This window comes from Netta rufina (assembly GCF_964035555.1).
Source record: "Netta rufina genome assembly, chromosome: Z".
In the NCBI taxonomy this organism is placed as follows: Eukaryota; Metazoa; Chordata; class Aves; order Anseriformes; family Anatidae; genus Netta; species Netta rufina.
Genome location: NC_140126.1, coordinates 36,315,796 through 36,332,872, shown reverse-complemented (window position 1 = coordinate 36,332,872; position 17,077 = coordinate 36,315,796). Strand labels below are relative to the sequence as shown.

The following is a 17,077-nucleotide window of genomic DNA, read 5'->3' as shown; positions in this document are numbered from 1 at the left end:
CCAGTAGACATTTTACATGCTGACAGTGCTCGTAGATTTCTTAAATGCTGGTGGTGGTCTTTGTTCTGCACAGATTCTGGGTTCTGAAAAGTTCATGAATATGGTTAACATTGCTTCTGTCTGTAGTTCCACCTTATGCCCAACTATAGTAGTTGCTGTGAATATAATGTCTGTGATCAAATATTTTCAAAATAATTACTTCACCCGAGGTAATGAATTACCTGAGAATAGGGATTTACATAAGGCCATGCCAAGATCTCCTTTATTCTGTCAGAAATGAATGCAAATTAAGGTTAGGATGAGTATAGATGCAATATAGAAGCTATAGCATCATGAGGCTTGAAGGCTAGATGTTTTTTAGACTGATCATTTATCTACCTTATGTACAGTCATAAAACACTGTACAGACTAGATCCACAATTGGGCCATGTCTTTCCCTTTGACCTCCCATCAGCTTGAATTGGCTGTGAGTGAGCAGCTGAGATAAGGAGTTACTGAGGATCTTATATATATTAAGGAGGATCTTCAGATAGTTTTGAATCTGTTCTAGTTCAAATTTTTTATTCCAACAGTTCATAAGTATTCCAACTGTGTTTAGGACTGGAATAACTGAAGTCACTTTCCCATGCTTAAGCATGTTTTGGGACTTTTTCGAATATACCCGGTACCTGAGCCTTCAGAAAAATGTTACCAATTTGGACATTCAAACTTTATTCCTCATAATTCTTCACTGTATTTCCCTATTCAGGTTTCATATCTGAATGTCCGCCAATAAACTGATAGCTGACTTCTGCTTGTGCCGTAATCTGCATGAATCTCACATAAAGCAAATTGTGAAGTGCTATACAAACATCAAAGCAGAACTTCATTACTAATCTAGGCAAGAATCTACTTCCAAAGCATTTGAAAAATAGATTGTTTTAAGTTCAACTTACAGGGAGGGAGACACATTTTGTGGACATATCTGAGCAGATTAATGAATAGTATTTGTATATATCTTACCAAAACAGTAATTTATCAGGTAGGAGACAGATGCAAGGGAATAACATGCCAATCTGCATATACAGTTGTTTTGTGTTTATGATGAACTGCTGTTTATTCAGGACTAGTGTAGCTTGGCAGCATCAGAACAACTATAGCATATGACATTGTGCTTAGCTTGAAGTTGACAAAAAATTTCTCAAATACAAAAAGAAGCATAATGGCAAAAATAAAATTTCTGAGAATGTTTTCATTTTCAGTTCTCTGAAGTGATGACTGAAGAGGGATATTTGCACTTTGTGCATTATATCCTCTGGTCAGAAAGAGAGATGTATGGTTTATATTGCAAAATCTAGATAATTCTACATTGCACTAGTCTAAGTGGAATTCTCTTGCCAGTTACAGCAACTGAGGTATGCTAACGTTTCTTGATATTTTCATTACAGATTTGTATGGGATGAGCTAGGAAAATACACTGACGTTTCTTTGCATTTTTTACCATATTTCAGGACTGTGTGTTACACAGGAGTCTCCTTGGTGAGCTGAAAGCATTCATAGATAAATATGGGGTTGATGTACTTGTCATTTTGGCCAACTCTTTGTCAGATGAGGAGCAAATGAAACGGCAAATTGCAGTATACTCGGAAAACTTAGAGCTAGGCAATCAAGTAAGTACCTTGAAAAAGAATCTAAAAATGTTTTTCCTGAAAACGTATTTTTTAAACTAGTTAATGGTGAAGTGTTGGATAATTAAGTGGAGCTAGGAAGTAACTACATTTGTCTGGAAACTGAGTAGTTATTTGAAATGTCTGTATTATTTACATGACGCAAAATGCATGATTGTAGTATTTATAATTATTTCAGACCAGCCTAATAAAAATACTGAATAGTCACAAGAAATACAGTAAGACAGAATATTTTTCAGCTTAGTTAAAACAGGATGATCTTTTTGACTGGTTTTGTCTTGGTTTTCTATTGTGACCTACACAATCAAATATTTGACAGTGGGTCAAACATATTGTAAATGGTAATGACCAGAACTCATGTCAGTGTATTTTATTGATAAATAGTTTAAGCTCTGTAATGAACTCAAATTATTTCTAGAATGTTAGTTTATCCAGTCAGATGCAGTCCATTTTATTTCCCATTTATTTATTCCCAAACTGAGGAATTCACTCCAGCGGCAACTTCTTGTACCATATTCTTGGTCTTAAAAACTCAGAAATCTTAAGGCAATAACTAAACATTTATTTGAATATTTTATTTTTTTTTTACTAATGAGAAGTGAACTTGAAAGTCAAATACTATCATTTCAAGTAAACATTCTGACCAATTACATAACGTGTATTTTGTATTAAAAAATAATTTTAATATTTCGTCTATTTAGGGTTCATAAAAAGGCTGTTGTAGTTAAATGGCAAAGAAATAGGATAACATGAATAGATAGGTATGATTGTTGCACAGTGAAGTAAACAACACTGTGCCCTGGTACCTATGATTGCAATGGCATTTGAAACATCCTATTTTTCAACAGATTTGCTGCGAATTAGAAGAATGTCAGAATCCTTGTTTGGAGTTGGATCCTCTAGAATGTGGATGTGACCAAATTCTTATTTATCATCAAGAAAATTCTTTGGTGACCTGTGATCAAATTTTTCTTCTCATTAAGGAAGTCATAAATAGAAGACAACCAGAAATGGTATCAAACAGTAGAACTTCTTCTACTGAAGCTGTAGCTGGGAGTGCTCCACTTTCACAAGGATCTTCTGGTATCATGGAGTTATATGGTTCTGATGTAGAACCACAGCCCAGTTCTGCCAATTTTATAGAAAATCCTCAAGATCTAAATGGATCTATACAAGCCCATGTTGACCTTAATGTAGATCTTGTGAGTCCAGACAGTGGGTTGGCTACCATTAGAAGCAGCCGGTCTTCCAAAGAGAGCTCTGTTTTCCTTAGTGATGACAGCCCCGTTGCAGAAGGGGGTGCTTCCCATCATAGTCTTCTGCCTGGCTTTGATTCCTACAGCCCTATTCCTGAAGGAGTAATAGCAGAAGAACAAAAACCTCAATCTAGAGACAACAGCGACAACTTTGACCTTTTCAATTTTGATCTAGCACCTGTGGTTACAGCTCCATCTGAGTCATCTTCTCGTTCTGTTGACTGTTCTCCAGCAGATGACTATTTCCTTAATAGTGATTCATCAGAAGGACAACTCACTGTGCAGAAAGAACTTGATGAGGCAAACCTTTTAGAAAGTGATACAGCAAACTATTCAACTGACTTACTTATTACAGCAAATGAGGAAGACAATTTAGCTGAATTTGATGAGAATCCAGGAGAAATGTGTGAAAAAACTTCAAGTTTGATCAACTTAGTTGAAGGTGATTCTTCCTCACCAGAAATGTTGAAATCTTCTGATTCAAGAATTCCACCAACTCCTATGAACAGTCTAGTAGAAACTTCACCATTAGATAATGGGCAGCCTTTGTTTTTCCCACAAGATGTCATTAAAAAAATTAATGAAATAGATGGCACAAAGTATTCTCAGTCTCGTGTTAGATATGGAAGCTGGTGGGATGGGTTTGACCTAGAGTCCCGAAATGCAGATACATGGAGTTCAAGTGAGCAGGAATCTGTATTTCATAGCCCTGTCTTATGGAAGGATTGTAACACAAGTCCATTGCTACGAGAACATGTTGACAGAAGAGCATCAGATTCTGTATTCCTCCAAAAGCAGCCAAAGCAAATGGAATACATGAGACCAGGTCTGTGGGATAATCAGTTTAAAAAAGACAACCAGAAACAGGAGAACAAAGAGGAAAACAGTGAAGATTTGTGTTTGCAAGCTATGTCTTTAGAGGAGACAGAGCAAGAACCAGAGAGTTTTACTGACCCATGGAGGGTCAGTCAGCCAACACCTGTGATGTCAGATGCATGGTGTAGTGGGGAAGGGAAAGTTAGTCAGCTAGCTGGAGACTCTTACGAAGCCTGGATTAAATTTGATGCAGAAGACATTGCTAGATCCCCTGAAAATTTATGGAACATGCCAAAACTGGATACGGAAAAAAAATCCGTGAATGTTCCTGAGGAATGGGCCATATCAAAAACCAGTTTATCAGATTCTTCAGAGATCACAGCAGACAATGAGACTGAAAATCCACCTGTCCAGGTATCTCCAGAAGCCTGGGATAAAGAAAGATATTATTCATTAGAAGAATATGGAATATCTGAAAATACTAATTCTGGTATCAACAATATGCAAAATAATTCCAGATTACAAACAGAGAAAAACACTCTGTTAGGTGACGCTAAACATAGACCAAAACAATTTGAAAATATAGAGGCCTGGAATATATATGATAAAAACATCAGGAAAGAAGTATCAGAAATAGTGGTGCCGTGGGATGATACTTTCTCATATAAACGCTCAGATCTTAGTTCATCAAACATAGGTGAAGATTTAGTTGTTTCACCACCAGACACCAGTTACTCAACATCTGATTCATATATATCACCTACATATGTGGAAGATGAAGGAGAAAATGAGGACAAAGATTTTGACCAAGCAACAGTTACTGATAAATTCATAAACCCAAATTTGGTTGAACCAAAAGCACTTGAGAAACCAAATAATGAACCATTATCTCCTAGAAACTTGCCTTTTTCAAGCCCTATGGACACAGACATCTGGAACACACCCCTAAATAATGTTGCCCAGTTACAAGAAAGAAATTCTGAAAATACTGCTCTTTCTACCTCCGCTAAGCCTTTGCTTAATTCAGAACAGGCAACTAATCAGTATTTTTCAACTGAGATTTATAACAATGGAAATAACTTCTCTGTATCTGAAAACAGAAGAGTACCACCGCTATACAATCAAACAGTGAATGACTTATCACCACCACGGAATGAATTAAATACTGGACAGACTTCAGCTGGAAACGTAGAAACAGTGACCAGTGTTCTCGTAGAAGACGTAGATACATCTATGCCAACTTCAGATGCTGGGGATAGTTTGGCTCAGAAAACATGTGACATCGGAAGTGAAATACTGAGTAAGGAGGCACCAGAGAATACTGGTGATGATAATAAAAAGCTGGATAGCCAGCATTCAGAGCAGCAGCTGAACTCATGGAGTTTACAAAGTGAACAGGATTCTGAGGAAGGCTGGAACAATGTCATTGTCATCTCTCAGGAAGGGGAAGAGAAATACATGAGAACAGATGGAAAGCAAACTATTACTGACATTTGTAATGAACCTGTACAAAATGACAGTGAATTTTCATGTAATGCGGATTCAGAAGAAAACAGGTCAACTTCTGAAGTTCTCAGCTCCCTAGAAAAAACGAGGAGTAGTGTTAGTCTAGAAGACTTAGTCACAGAGAATGAGTCATTTTCCAATCAAATTAATCTAATCAGTCATGAAGAGAAGAGAGAATTGTTGCAGAATGATGCTGAGTCTTCTTTAAGTGTTGCTGAGGAAAACAGGAATTATGAATCTTTAGGTGACTCCATTCCACAAAACTATAGTTATAGTGAAGCAACTCAGCCACTTAGTGAGAAGTATGAAAAGGAGACTACAGTTACAGAGGATGCAATACATCCTGAGATGGAAAATATCTCTGAAAATTCTCATAAGGGTAGTGATAATCTGGAAAATAATTCTTCTAAAATGCCTGGAAAATCAGGTGTCTGGAGTGACTCTGGAAAGACAGTTTGTGACTTAGCCACATCAATTCCTTTGATGAATGAACCACCAGAAGCACTGGGAGAAGTGAGAGACAGCTTACATAACGTGGTTCCTAGCCATACAGACATTTCTGAGTTAATATCTTTTGAAAATAGCTCAGAACTAAGCAGTGCTCATGAAAATGTTCTCATAGTTGAGTCTCCAGAAATTAACTGTCAGCAGAGTCCTTCTGCTGAATATGTCAGTGTTCCTGACATCACAGATATGTCTATGGTGGAAAATTTATTTTCACATGAAATAGCTTCAAGGAGAAATGAAAATTCTGAAAATTTAGAATCTGCTAATAACCTTTGCAGAGAGCTTTGTGTAACACTTAATGACAGTTTTCCCAAAATCGCTTGGAATTTACAGCAGTGTGAAGATTTGAAATCTTCTGCAACAAATTCTGAGGCAAGTGAAGTCCATGAAATGGCAAACACCACAAGCAGCGTTTCAAAGGATATACAGATCAAAAGTTATTTGGAAGAAGATAATGTATGGAGTGGTTCAATAAATGATTATACACACTCAAGTGGAACAAGTCCTGATTTAAGTGATGCATCTGTGAATGTGTGGGGAGACCTTCCAGTTGCCAGTCATCACAAAGAAAGTAGAGATACGTGGGATATTAGAAGTGATAAAAATCTTGAGGATGCCTGTAAAAGCAAAGAAATTGGGAATGAATTTCAAGAGGGATTTGAAACGAGTGCTGAACAGAACAAAGTTCCTAAAAGCTTAGATTTTTGGAATGCCCATGTAGATGATGATACTGTATCTTCTTTATCAAGTCCTGAAATAAATGAGGATTCAGAGAATTCAGAGGCATGTCCAGAATTAATGAATGAAGATTCCACTTCTGAAAACAAAGCATCTGAAATTGGAGAGGATTATGCACAATCCAGTGCAAGAAGTCCTGAAAAAAACGAAGACGATTTAAATGCAAAAACTGAAGTGGGGGAGGAGATCCAGACAGACATCTTAAATGAAACAATTAAAGCTAGGAATGTATCACAGGAGAACTTGACTATAATGAAGTATAATGAGAATTCTGAATGTTTAGATCACTGGGAAACACTTCAGAACAAAGATGAAGTGAGTATTTTCAGTGAGAAAATGGGTAGCACAGAAAACTCACATTTGTATCAAATGAATGAAGATACCACAACGACTTCAATGACTTTTGCTGTTGGTGATAAGGAAGGCTATTCTTCAGAAGCTGCAGATACGTGGAGTATGTCACTAGAAGCTGATTTAAGAACTGATCCAAAATCCACTGTAGGAACATTTGATTTTCCACATGATAGCTCAGAATGGTGGAATTCACCAACTTGTGAAGAAAAGCCTGTGGAAGACCAATATTCTTTTTCAAGTCAGTCTGTAAACGAACAATTAACAAACAGTAAGGAAGAGTCCTGCAGGTCACCTTCACAAGATGAAGAACTAACAGAAACACATTTCACTGGAACAGATAATGATAGAAATCAGCCTCCCCACCTTTACTGTGATGGAGGAGAAAATGAAAAACTAACACATCCTATGAATATTTCTGATAGTCAAGTAAATCGAGATGTTGTAGAGTTCAAACAATTTGATCCTTTCATAGTAGATAAAGAAGAAAGGGTCTTGAAAGAGCAAATGTCTCCTGCAGATGAGGGAAATCAACTGACTTCACAGAATCCTTTTTCAGATTATCAACAGGGTATGTCAAGTACAGCAGTTCAAGAAAACACAGTTCTTGATCTACCAAAAGACAACGAGAGAAATGCAAGTCTCATTCCTCAAGAACAACAGCCAGACACCTGTGAAACATTAGAAGTGCACACCCCCCAGCCAGATGCTTTCCTTGTAGAAGACTTATCTTTTGAAATGACAGAGAAGTCCAGTCCAGGATGGAGTGTATTGGTTCCCCAAACTGCTGTTATCCCAGATATTTTACAAGATAACACACAAGAAAGTAATCAGTTGTTTTCAGTGGAACCTGACCTGTGGACTAATGCTGAGCAGCTTGTCACTTTGAAATCAGATAGTGAAAATCCTGATCTATTAAGTCATTGTGATCAAGACAATAGTTCCGAGGCATCGAGCAGTCCAGATGTGTGCCAAGAGCATGAAGCTAAGCATTCCTCTATCCCATCTCCTCAAATTAGCATGGAGCCTGAAGCTGAAGATAGTCAGCTGATTCACACACAGTCAAATATGTGTGAAGATGCAGATGCTGATTCAAAGTGTCAGTTCATAATGCAGAAGGTAAAGGCAGAGTCTGAAAGTAACGGTCCCCAAGACCATGATCTGGGAAGGGATGATGAATCCTATCAGTTAGGCTCTTCCAATACTCAGGAGCCTTCAGAATTTGCAATTCTGAAATGTGATCTACAAAACAAAGTTGTTACTGAGCCGGTTGACTCAGTTGAAATCCCCAGTGAAGTTTTAGGAGCAACATCCTTAGATCTGGAAGACACATTCCATGGAAGTTATACCCCTGCAAGCGATCAAGGAACACCACCTGATTCAGCTCAAATAGTGACCTTCCAAACACATTTTGTTCCCATGGATTTCAGTCTACCTGATAGGGCAGAACAAAGCCTACAAGAAACGAGTGCTTTGGCCAAAGCTGGAATATATTCTGATATTGACCATACGACAATAACGGGTGATGAGCTGGATGTACCAGAAGAACATGTGGATGGATCTGAGACAGGGGTAGAACATAACATCCTTAACACATCAGTCACTAGTACCCCAGTGAGCACATGTGGTGAAATTAACATATTGGAACTAGCAGGCAGTGAAACGGTAGACAGGGAATCAAGTGATACACAGATATTCTTTCCCAAATCCTTTCTGCCTGGTGATAATGAAGGCCATGAATCTGATTCAAATAATCAACTGGTTGATCACATAGTGAAAGAAAATGAAGATGTAATTGAGAATGATGTTCCTGTGTTTAAGCCAGCGTCCAGTGATCAGTCACCAGCAACGTGCACTCCACCATCCTATGTGTCTTTTGATGCCGAACTCTCCAGCAGCAGAGAGTATAAGAAGGATGAGCTCTTGTTACAGCACCCATTTTGTGACAGCGTTTCTTTGGAAAAGCCTTTACCACTGCTTACCCCTTCAGAAGCTGCTGAAGGCATCCTAATGATCAAAGACAGCAGCATCAAAGATCAGGTATCTGACACACCAACAGAGGGTCTTCAGGAGAATTACACGTCAGTACCTTCACTCTTAGAGCCTGAAGTAACTCCAGGAGCTTCTGAGATTCTGGAAGGAAAATCTGAACCAGAAACAACTGATCTCGACTCACCGCCAGGTGGAGATAAAGAATCACCTGATGGTAAGAAAACCTGCACTCTTTCCAGAGCAAGTTCATAGGACAAAGAAAGAGGGAAATGTCTGGAGAATTACTGCTGAATGTTGAGGCTTTGAGTGAAGTTTGAAATTTGTGTCCCCCCAATGTACAAAGCTCGTTAACTGGAGAACACCTCTAGCATCACACTTCTAGACAGATTTAAACCCTTTAAACATTGCAGTAGGGACGTTATTTCTGTTGTTCATACAGGATCTACAGGACACTGAATCATTTGTCCCTTAGGAGTGATTATGGTGTTAATGTATAATCTTTAACAATAATGATGATGATGATGTTATAAAATTCAAGTACACATTAACAGAGGCTCTCAAAGCAAACTGAGAAGAGCTCTCTCACAATACCGATTTAAAGAAATCAAGATGACTAAAACAATAATTCAAAAACTAAAAAGAGTTTCTGTTTGCCTTTTATTTTAGAAGCTGGCACTGACTCCCTGCTTTGTAGGGAGAAGAAGCTGAGAAATTCCTCTGAGAGCCCTGAACTGGAAAGTACGGAAAGTAAGGAAGATGTGAGGATACAAGTGTACAGAGATCCAGCTTCACTGGATATGGATTACATCCTTGTTACTGAGGAAGAAAATATACCTTCAGAAAAGAATATGCTTGAAACGAAAGAAAGTGATTTTGCATTTCAAGAGGCTAATGTAGCTGAACAAACAGAATTGCATGAACGCATTTCACCAGGCTCCTTGGATACCTTTCAGCCAATCTCCATAATAAACAAAAGGGAAGACCAGTCTGTTTGTGAGACTGAATGGGACTTAGACGAGAAAAGCTCTTCTGTTGTGCCCCAAAAGGTGGATGATGAAAGGAGATCACAGGAAAGCTGTGGGCAAGATGAGGGCTGGATTATATTGGGCCAGAATGAAGTTAGTGATGTATCACCTGCAGAAATTTCTGTCGAGTCAGAGGTGCCAAAAACAGGGTCTGGACATTCTGGCAAAGAACTGGAAGCTGCCATCGTGCAGGAATTGATTCTTGACACTCAAGCAGAATTTCAGGTAGAAATTTCTTTTCCAAAAGTGTTTGAATATGAGGGCTGCTCTCCCTTGGATGGTCTGTCTACTGAGGACGAGAGTATGAACATCACAAGAATACATGCTTTTGTGTTGCAGGTGGCTGGTGGTGATGCCCAGTCAGAAGCAAACTCTCAACAGAGTCTCGAAGATAACATAACAACAGAGCAAGAAATTAAAGAAGAAACAGTGTTTCTCAACACTGAAAGAAAACTGAGTCAAAAATCAGGGTAAGGAAAAAATTACCCATTTCCTTTCAAAAGTCTTCTGTTTACTCATTGTCAATGTTATTAAAGTGTATAAGATTACAAATAGACGGCAGGACTTTCAAGTTTGAAGTACTACTTTTATTTATGTTAAGTATCTCTATATTCCTCCCTGGATTAAAACAGAATCTTGATTCTTGGTCTCTTGAATAAGAGTCAAGATAGGACTCTCTTGTAGTGCAGGAAGATCGTAATGCCACTTCCTTGCAGAAATAAATCCATCTTCATTAATGAAGTCTCACAGACTTCATAATCTGCCTTTAAATCTTAAACAGCTGTGGCCAGGGAACCCCCAGGACCACTGGACCACTACATCAAGATGCAATGCCAGTGATGAGACTGTGGAGGCACTGAAGTGAAGTACTATTCCTGCCTTGTGGAAAATTGTTCAGTAGGCAGATGGGAGTAGTAGGTACCTAGAGTCTGAAAAATATACTGCTTATGGAAGAAAGAAAGTGATGTTGGAGAACTACCATCTTTGCAGTTATTTTCAAGCTGTAGTCAGATCAGAGCAGCATTTCTTTCTGTGCTGACTGCCTTGGCAGTTGAGACGATACAGGTAGAATATATTTGTGCCTCCCTTCAAGTGGACATGCAGCCTCTGTGTAGGTAGAATCTGTCACCAGACAGAGAAGGAGATGACCCTGGCTCTGGACTCCATGCGCTGTAGTGGTTTGACGCTTCTGCTGTTGCCTCCTCGTCTTTTACAGCCAGGAGGTTGTAACAGCTACTGTACACTTACAGGGTAGCCACAGAGATGCAAGTGTGGAAGTTTGATCTCCGTGGCATATTCCAGTTTTACGGAGAGGAACCTGGCAGGGTGTTTATAGAGTGAAATTCTTGTGAACAGCAAAAGAAACTTCCTGGTACAAATAAAACTGAGGGCTGTAACTTCTTCATATGTGTTTCTCCTTTTGAGCTGAACTTACCTAAAAGAACATATGTGGTATGAAACATGCTCTTCTTGTGAAATGTAAGACTGATTTTTTTTAAAGTTTCTCCTAAGGACTTCAATGTAGACAATATATCACCTTCACTGCTGCTATTACCAGGTTTTAATTGACTTGCAATTTATTTTAAACCGTATTTTTTTGTACTTTCACTATTTGTCAATTTTAGCTGTACACCTTTTCCCCTTAAAGTTCGCATGCCTGTCTATGACAGTACAACCCTGACAACAACATGTACCAATAGTCTGATAGAAAAATACGGCTTTTTACTAACACTGAAATAGCAGTTCAAGTCCTATTAATATTTCCAAAATGAAGAGTTCAATGGTTGTGGCTTATCTTCCCTCACACTTGTTAAAATACCTCCTCTCTAAACATTTTCACACATTTTTCAAAGAGCACGTTGTTAGCACGAGATCAGACACTGTTAAAGCTGAGTTGTTTTTAATACACAGTAAGCTCTGGCTTAATTCTAAACATAACCTTCATTTTCAGAAACCCTGAAATACAACAATGTTATTTGCAGGCTTAAATTTAAGCATCTGGATAGGACTTTACGCTGTTTTGACAGAAAGTATTCTGGGTTATATACTTTACTCCCCAACTCTGTCTCTGGCTGAAATTGCCTGTTTCTAGGCAGACAGTACTGAGGAGAATATGTGACGAGAGGGGCTTGGTTTCTGTGAAGCAGTGACAAGTTTTCTTGATGCAAGTTAGCATTTACTGCCCTCAGAAAAAAGGCAAGTCTTAAGTGTCAGCAGGAGATGAGTACCACCCAATTCTGGACTGTCCGAAGTAAACTAAATGCTGAGGGCTTGACCCCAAAACTATCAAAAATGAACTAGTTGGCACAACATTTCCATGCCACCCCATCCATCAAATTTCTAACTTCTATTCTGGAAGGAAAAAAAAAATCAATTTTCTACAAATAGAGAAATTTGGAAGAAGCAAAACTACTAAAATCCCCAAGCAGTTGTTTGGAATTCACATTAATGTATGGAAAAGTGGCTTGAGATTTACGTTACCTAAGAAAACTAACATGCTTTGACTTTGGGTTGGTCTTCTTGTTAGGAATAGCCCACATGCTAGAAGCCTCCCTCTCCATTTGCTTTGTAGGCTTTCTCTGGGAGTTTGTCAAAAGCAACTCATTCAATGAGTAAAACTTTGTTTGATTGTTTGTTTGTTTGTTGACATAATTTCTAGTGAAAATCTTTAAATCGATAACTTCCTATTACCTCTGCTCACAATAAATACTGAACAGGATAGGAAATAGGAGGGGTTGTTTAGCGGTGCTGGCTGAAGGCAGGCTTGCAAAGCTCACATGAACAAATCAGCTGTCAAATCCTTTGTCTCCCATTAAAAAAAAATTTAAAAAAAAAATTAAACACAGCCAGATGCAGACCCTGCTTAAGTCATGCTGACTAATCACAAGCAGGCAATATCCCAGGGCTTGAGTTGCCATGCTTACATGCCAGTGATGCTAACATTCCAGAGATGAAAAAGAAAACCAGTCCAGGTGCTTGCTTTTAAATGATTTTTACAAATCAATACAATGGAGTTGAGAAAACTTTAAAGCATTAAGATTCCTTGTGAGATACTTCAAAAAAGACCCTGATTTTCAAACTTATACCGGCACTACAAAAAACACCTCTATGGCCATGGATTTATAATTTTTTCTTTTCATTCTTTTGCTATGGGTTGCTGGATCCACTGTGAGAAGTGCTCTGCTGTTGCTTAGGAATTTCTGTTTATCTCCAGAGTAAAAACTTGAATCTTTTACTACATTAGTAGTTTGCATTGACATTTCAGATGCAGAACATTCGTTATTATTAGTGCTTAGTATATTCCCTTAGACTGATTCTTGAAATAAAGTAAAAAAAAAATGGACCATATTAACAACTATTAAGTGTGTTTTCAGGTAAATGCCTGGTGGGATATGATGCATTGCACAAGGAAGGAACACAGTAATCCTTGGTCTAGAAAGCCTGGGGAAACTTCCATTGTGGGATTTTTTGTTATCTGAATCAACAGTGACTGTTGTATGTACCAAATGTATTTTCAGTGGCTATTTCTGTCCTTAATGGTAATTAAGTTGAAGCCCAGAGAAGGAAAGAAAAGCAAAGAAGTCATTCAGCATCTGCATTAACAAGCCATTATGGAAGCACAGAACTGTTAAAATCTATTTTACTTTGGGTTTGTGTTTTGTTGTTAGATGTTTTGAGTTGGTAAGTTACAAGCTCTAATTGAAGTATTCTGCACCATTAATATTATTCAAAATATTCCTCTCTTCATACCTAATAGAGACTTCATACCTAATAGAGATTGCTTTATGGTGCAGCTTTCCACTCAGCTTCCCCTGTGATTTGTAGTTGATGTTCAGTAAACTTAAAATAAGCAGATATGTTTCAGTGGTTGGGTAATAACTTTTTAGGTAGTGGCAGAGACACATGTAGATGTTCCTACAGATGCCCATATCATGATTAAAGCCATGGAGGCTTTCATCCCTTTGAAACCAAGGAAGACACACAAAGAAATATTGTAGTAGTGTACTAAAAACATGGAAATAATTAATTCTGGATTTTTCATTAAACCTCTTACATAAACAACCAAAGAAACAGCAACTGATGTAGAAGCATGTAATTAGAGACACGTTTTAGAAAGATCTTTAGAAACACTTCCTTCTTAAAGGAAGTACACCTCAGTGGTGCAGCTTGCAAGTCTGAAATCAATCGACCTTCTTGGCCAGCAAAGCTTAAAACAATGTGATACAGTAGAACTGTCAGCCCTATGGGAGGTTGTGTCACTAGTGTTGTCATGTGAGAGAAGAAACTCTCCTTTTCTCTTTGTATCGCCATAGAGTTTCTGGACAACCTAATGGTGCTCGTTATCAGGCTCTGATTCTGCCAAAGATCTACATCTCTGAAGCAGGCTTTTGGTAGAACTGAACCAAAGTCTGAGAGTTAGAGATATGTCCTTCTGCCTAACTTCTTGTACTTCTGAAAGGCCATTATTTTGACTCAGCAGGTCCTTTGATGCTTCACTGAATGTGACTCGTGCTTTGACTGAATATTTCTAAGCTTATGCTTAATTAAGTCTGCTTTGGATCAGAAAATTTAGGATCCTTAATCTGAAGGTCCAGCTGTATAGCTGTGCCCTGAGCACAGATTACATTCTCTGATCATTTTTTTTGTTGTTGTTGTTAAATAGTTTTGCTTTATGCAATTACATTTGAATTCAGGGACCAGAACCTGTAACACCCTTCTCTGTGACTGTACCCCTAAAAGTGACTTTGTCACTTCAATCACAAGATCTTTCTGTAGTGCATCCTGTGCTTCCCACAGGGAAGCTTTCCTTATGGCCTGCTGGTTGTTGTTTCATACCCCTTGGGGGTTGTATAGAAAGTAGGTACCTTATTTGTAGGCATGTACTTCACCTTCATATCCTTAAATATGGCTCAAACACAGTATCTCTGAAGAAAAAATGTACTCGTTATTTGTATTGAAACAGATGATGGGGGCATCCCAACTAATTGATTACTGAATTGGTAGTCCAAATTTTATGGAGTTACGGAGGTCGTTTACTCAAAAACTGTCTTCTAAGCCCCTTTCTGCATCTACAGTTTATTCACATGTCGCAGTTTAGGTAAAACTGAAGTTCTTGCTTGCTGAACTGAAGTAGGTGCTGAAGTAAGTTGCTTGAGTAGTGGAATAAGGGTCATAAGGGAATAAAGGATGCAGTTTGCTATGTGTGGTTTTTTTCACTCATCCAGAAAGTGTCTGTCATTTTGGCTATAAAAATTGACTGTTATGAAGAGTGAATTACAGTTTTGAAGCAGTAAGTGTAAACAAGGAGAATGAAGAAGTGTGTTAAAGACTTGGTATCTACTGATCACTGCCCCTTTCATTCTATTGTCAACTACAACAGATCTCCAGGGTGTCCAACTGAGCTTTAAGAAAGTCTGTAACATGGTGGTAAAGCTCTTCCCTTCTGTTCTGTTCCTCCGCAGGGGAAAAAAAAAAAAAAAAAAAAAGGCAGCAGGAAGAGAAGTATGAGGATGTTTGCTAGTGTTAGAGCACCGAAGAGAGGATATAAATCTGTCTCACCAGAAATAATAAACAGCAGGGGGTTATTTGGCCTCATGAAAAAGTACAAAAGTACAAAAAGATTTGATAACACATTATTAATGTCAATCTTTCTAGAAAGAAAACAGCTTTTCTTTATGGCTTTCCATATGTGAGCAGCCAAGAGTGACTAAATTTAGAAAGGAAGAATTCATGCAGCATTATACAAATGTTGGGTATGCAGGATAACATACTTCACTGCTGCTGCTACTGGAGGTGAGCCAAGAATAAAATTTATGAGGACTGAAGGTAATTTTCTCCCTTATAGAAGATTAGCCTGTCTTACATAACTGTGTGAAGCTAGGTGCTGACGCAGTAGTGGGGAGCCAGAGGGAGAATGCCGTGCTAGCTTTTACATATCTGCACATTTCGCACATCGTGTGATTGTGTATACCAGATCATTCCTGCTCTTGTCTTCGCTGTAGGAAAGGATTCTCATTCTTTCCTTAGTAAGAAAAGTTAGAAAGAGCTGAGGGAAGCACTGTGAAGTGATGTATTAACTTGAGGAGATAGTGAGAGCAGTAGAGATAAGGGCATTGAAGTTTGGAAGGTTTGGGGGAGACTGTGGAGAATCAGTGGCAAAACTGAGTGGCAAAAAAATAAAGAATTTCTTTGAACAACTGCCAAGATTTATTTAATCCACTAACAACAACAACAACAAAATATTCTCCTCCTGATGTTTGATGTTCACAAAGAAGCAGGAATCACTCTTTTCTGCTTGCTTGCATAACGAATTTTTGGAACAGTTACTTCTCCCAATGTCTATGTCCAAAATAGCTCACTGTAACCATTGCTGTGCCCAGTACTGTAAGCAAGCCCTAGTTTGCTTCTTGTTTGAATGGGCAACACAATCTGCTATATTTCAGAAGCTAAAAGAATTGAAAATCTGTTGTAAATTTATAGAGGCCACATTCTGCAAAGTAACCTTTACTTCCCTTTGGATGAATGTTTCTTTTTTTTTCTTTCCCTGCATGCCAGTCTTTCACTCCTATCATTGTTTATTAATTGGCCAAATACATTGGAAAGCAATTTCAGGCACTGTGGGGACCAGACATGCAGCTTCAGTGGTGCTTCCATCTCCTGATGACCTCTACAATGATGGACTTGAAATAGGAGTTGAATTCAGGTCTCCCACTAGTCAGTACAATGTGTGACAATTCACTAAACACGAGGAGCATGCTTTAAAGGTTAAAAATAAACATGCAAGGAAAGAAGCAACAACTGAGAAGGTTTCTTGTAGTCAGGTCCACGTAAATGAAAGTTAATGCCTTGTAACAAAAGTAAAAAAAATGGTATGAAACTAAACAAAAGTTTTGACTGGCATGATCAAGAACTCATTAGGACTGCTGGCTCAGAACTTGAGATTTCAATGGTCATCCAAGTTGACCATTCCCATCTAAAGATGGGAAGCTATACAACTGATGTATTTTACACTGTTATTTATTGTGCTAATCTAATTAGTGTAGTAATATACATTGCATACTAGAAGTTGTATGTCATACATTACACTTTGTAAGGATGTTGCTTTTGTGAAAATGAAAGAGTCACTGGGACAGATTCAGATCAGAGAACTTTCTGACAGTATAGGTATTAAATTAACTGAAATATATTTTTTTCTAACAATCTATTTTTATGTCAGCAA

At 38.2% G+C, this 17,077-nt stretch overlaps 1 protein-coding gene across 1 annotated transcript in view; it reads left to right on the top strand.

The window, feature by feature from the left end:
- Positions 1–17,077, top strand: part of PRUNE2 (prune homolog 2 with BCH domain) — a gene marked incomplete at both ends in the record, with an annotated part of 135,167 nt that overhangs the window by 79,267 nt on the left and 38,823 nt on the right. Inside the window, 3 exons of the mRNA XM_084304662.1 lie at positions 1,491–1,649; positions 2,516–9,047; positions 9,500–10,328. Coding sequence (XP_084160788.1) covers positions 1,491–1,649; positions 2,516–9,047; positions 9,500–10,328 — 7,520 coding nt within the window. The remainder of the gene's footprint in view (positions 1–1,490; positions 1,650–2,515; positions 9,048–9,499; positions 10,329–17,077) is intronic.